This window comes from Bison bison, unplaced genomic scaffold, assembly GCF_000754665.1.
Source record: "Bison bison bison isolate TAMUID 2011002044 unplaced genomic scaffold, Bison_UMD1.0 scf7180017847349, whole genome shotgun sequence".
Classification (NCBI taxonomy): Eukaryota; Metazoa; Chordata; class Mammalia; order Artiodactyla; family Bovidae; genus Bison; species Bison bison.
Window position 1 is genome coordinate 9,408 of NW_011477922.1, and position 4,200 is coordinate 13,607.

Consider the following 4,200-nt stretch of genomic DNA (forward strand, 5'->3'; position numbering starts at 1 on the left):
ATATTTTTTCAGAATAAAAACATCCAACTATATAAATAGTTCACCATTACCTCTGTGGCAATGCAAAGTGCCATATTAAATTCAAAAAGAACAGGTTAACTTGTTTGAATACCTACAAGTATAGAATAATATATAAATACAGTATTGAATTCATATGAGGAATAAACACAGACAATAAAATATATATATTTTAAAATTTGGGCACAGGTGTCTTCATGTAAGGGCTTTCCTGATAGCTAAGTTGGTAAAGACTTCGCCTGCAATGCAGGAGACCCCGGTTCGATTCTTGGGTTGGGAACATCCACTGGAGAAGGGATAGTCTTCTTCATATAAAGATGTGAGAAAGAATCCCAAGTTAAATGTCTAAGCTTGGAGAAAATATGTAAAGTTTAGAAATAACAGGTATTTCATTGAAAAAATTTAATTGGACTCCATCAAACCACCCTTGTAGTATAATATCTCCTGCATAGAACAACTACTCTATAATTGTTCAAAATTCATCAAAAACTGATAAAAACACTTTAAGAAAGTTTATAAGCTTGTTTTTTCTTTAAATATTAACAAATACAACATATAGAGAAATAGTAACAAAAGGAAGATAATTTATATGGCTATTCCCTTTCAGGAAATTGATAGAACACGAACAGAACATTGCAGTAACAGACAAAGTATTTGAGAAAGAGATGATATCTATAGTTGCATCTTTAAATTCTCTTCTAAGGAAAACTTCGCGTGAATTTCATTAGAGAGCCTGTCAGTCCCTGATACTTTCCCCTTTGGGATTTAGCTGTTTTGGTTTTACATATATACATTAACCAAAATCAAAGGTGTTTCTTTGTTTCCTGCATGAAGTGTATTTGTAAACTCTACAATAAAATAATAAACAGATAAAGAACTGCCGATTTGAATATGCTAATACTAACATGTTAATGGCTTTTAAAGAAGTAGACCGGACTTATAATAGAGTTCTGCAATTCTGGATATAATGTAGTTTTAGAGGAACTGTCTACAAAACAAAAATTGCTATGAGAATAAAAATACTTTTACATTAAAAGTTATCAAAACAACTGAAAATTATGTCTAAGCTAAACTTATATATTTTTTCAATTATACTTTCCTTCTTTAAGTTTTTCAATATAATAACATAACTTTAAGGCTGGCCCCAATTTCAGCCCCATATACTTCATAATCACATCACTTTTGAGTAGTAGCAGAGCCTTCCCATCAATTTCCTACAGAGAGAAATAAATTGTAATTATTAGCACTGATTTCACATTTTGTCAAGTTACTTACATATAAGAACATGTAAATAGAGAGTAGCTGTACATTCTCAATATATATTCTCTGAATATGCATTTATTATTAAAAACTATTAAAAACATAACTTATGTGAAACATCATTTGAACATTTCTAAATTCACTTCAAATTTTAAGAAAAAGTAAACTTAACCTAGTATCTTTGAAGAATGGCCTTTAGCATCAAACTATCTGATTTTAAAAACTATGTGTTGAATATAATACCACATATCTATGACAAATGGGAGATAGAAAACTATGAATTGTAGAAATGAATTTCAGACAGTCATTAACTTTCTTAGAAAGGCTGGGAATGTATGTCAGCATTAATGCAAACTGTAAATGTGCTAAACGGTGTTGTCTTTATGTTGAAAGCTATTCACTTAATTATGTGCAGCTAATTAGATGCTAAAACATATTACTGATTTTCTTACAATATGAAAAAGGATACAAAAGGATACATTTGGTCATGAATTTGATATGTCAGAAAAGACTATAAACATTATTTAACAGACACAAGGTATCCTCCTAATACTATTTATTTGCTTAATAAAACAATTTATGTTTTGGAAGTATGTTTGATTTTCCTGAGTTCCTATTTAAAATAAAGCTGCACTTAATCTTATACAGTTAATGGATTCATCCGGCATCATAAGAAGGACACCATGTTATAAAGGTGGTCATTCCCTCCTACTCACAATCCCAGGGCCAAGCAGGGAGCAGGTGGGGAGGAGGATCTTTGTAGCTGGTCTTACAAACAAGAATACACCTGAGAGTGGCCATGCTGAATCATCTTCTCTTGAGAACTCAAAGACGTGTAAGTATGTTAGGGACTTGGGTACCCATTTAAAGCACAGATCCAGCCTCTATCCTTTAAGGATCTAACTTTGGGCAAAGTGAACTCTCTCAAATATGGGAAAATCAGTTGATAGGGTTCCCCCACCATCCACACTAATCAGTAACCAACTGAAGGGCCTGCAGAGAGATAATTCAAACTCATTACATTAGGAAAACTGGATCAAAAGATACATTACATGTTGCCTGAAGAGGTCAGCAAGGGGGCCTGACTTCTGAGGATCTTTATGTTTCATAAACTGTATCACTTCATCCACAGACCAGGTTTCAGGGTCCTTAGAGAAGCCTTGCTTCAGGACACTGGGGTCAGGTACAGCTATATAACTTGGAGCTTCAACTGGGGGGGAAAAAGACAAATCATACTTGACCTGATCATTATTCTGAAAGAAAAGATGTTAAGCAAGGAATAATTTTATCATTCCTGGAATGTTCTGTGAAGTACCCCAGCATGGACCCAGGATTTCAAAGGTAAAATTTAGTGAAAGCCTAGATAAAGATGACCTGAGGATAGCTACCCAAGAATGTCCCACTTGACCTCCTCCAAACAACAAAAGCAACTTCAGAATGTACCCTAGAGTTTCAAAGATCATGATACAGACCAAACAATCCAAGGCCTCTTTGACCACAGGCAAATACAGAAAAAGACCTGTAACTTAGGTTAAATCAAGGTTAATCTAAGCTAACCTATTGCTCCCTTCCTTTAAGTATTTTGAAGAATTTCTCTCAATCTTCCTCCTCTTGAGAAGACTCAAGATTAGGTTTGAGTCTTTTACTAGGTAATTGCAATGAAAATCCAAAAAATTTAGAGTTTTATAATTGTTTTAATTCACTTTAATCAATAAATTTTCAATAAACCATATTATCTCTTGAGAACCAAATTAGTTCTTTCACTGAATCTGTCCCATGTATTCAATAAAGATTATTTTTAGCATCAATTTATTCTTTAAACTCCTGTCTCTCAAGGCTTAAATGCTTACTTGAATTTTGAAGAAAACAAGATTATTTTGTACTTAGGTCAGAAGCAACTTTAACATTATACGGAATACCTCTTTCAAATTTTACTGCATAGTGATAGATATTTTGGTTGAAGGTTTATATATTTAAAAAGACATCAAAACATGAAATAATTTAAGTGCTCATACCTCAAAAAGTTATAGTTTTGCTATTCACTAAGTTGTACTCAAAATTTCTTTCTGTCCAGACACATATTCGTTTCCTTAACCAGAGTGCCTGACTCTCTAAAGTTAGTATACGATAACAGAAGTGGGTTTGGTGCTTTGCTAGGAAGATTTGTTTCTCTAAACAAAGACCATCAACACAAATTTGATCTTTTTGTGTGTGTGAATTACCCAAAAGTGGACATTTTCTTTCCTGTCATCTGTGCTCTAGCCATTTTAGGGAGAAGTATTCTGGGTATTCACCCAAGGAAAGGGCAAAGAAAACAGAAGATGTAAGAACTTGCAATGGTAAATTTTTGGTGTAGCTTAGAATTTTATATATTTTCTTTTTAAATATTATAACTTTGATGTGAAATAAAAATTCTTTACTAAAATCTATCCTACTTTCTCCTTGAGAAAGAAATGGCAACCCACTCCAGTACCCTTGCATGGAAAACCCCATGGACAGAGGAACTGGTAGGCTATACAGCCCATGGGGGTCGCAAAGAGTCGGACATGACTGAGTGACTTCACTTCACTCACATCCTACTTTCTACTTGTCAGAAATAAAAATGGTGGTCTACCAAGAAACGCTGCTAGGTTGTATCAACTCGAGTAAAAGTGATGATGATACAGACCATGTCATGCCTGAGGCAGTCTAACAATTCAGACAGAAAAGTCTTTTCCTTTAACTCAAGAAAGACTCAATTTAATATTTAAAAAATTACTGGCAAAGCTAATCATACCTCTAAATTAACATATATTTGTGGGATTTTTTGTTTCTGTCATCAGAATCTGGTATGGGTTATGTCTTGATGTAAAAATAGGATTTCTGGTATAAAATTATAATTTTGTACTAAAAATAAAACAGCTGTGAGCCCACCTATCTCTA

At 33.4% G+C, this 4,200-nt stretch overlaps 1 protein-coding gene across 1 annotated transcript in view; it reads right to left on the bottom strand.

The window, feature by feature from the left end:
* Nucleotides 1–279: 279 nt before the first annotated feature.
* The window catches only part of LOC104990646 (sex comb on midleg-like protein 2), a 6,760-nt gene continuing 2,839 nt past the window's right edge, over nt 280–4,200 (bottom strand). The window contains exons 3-4 of the mRNA XM_010842864.1: nt 2,331–2,488; nt 280–1,232 (exon numbers count right to left, since the gene is read on the bottom strand). Of these exons, the coding sequence (XP_010841166.1) occupies nt 1,104–1,232; nt 2,331–2,488 (287 nt within the window). The 3' untranslated portion in view covers nt 280–1,103. The remainder of the gene's footprint in view (nt 1,233–2,330; nt 2,489–4,200) is intronic.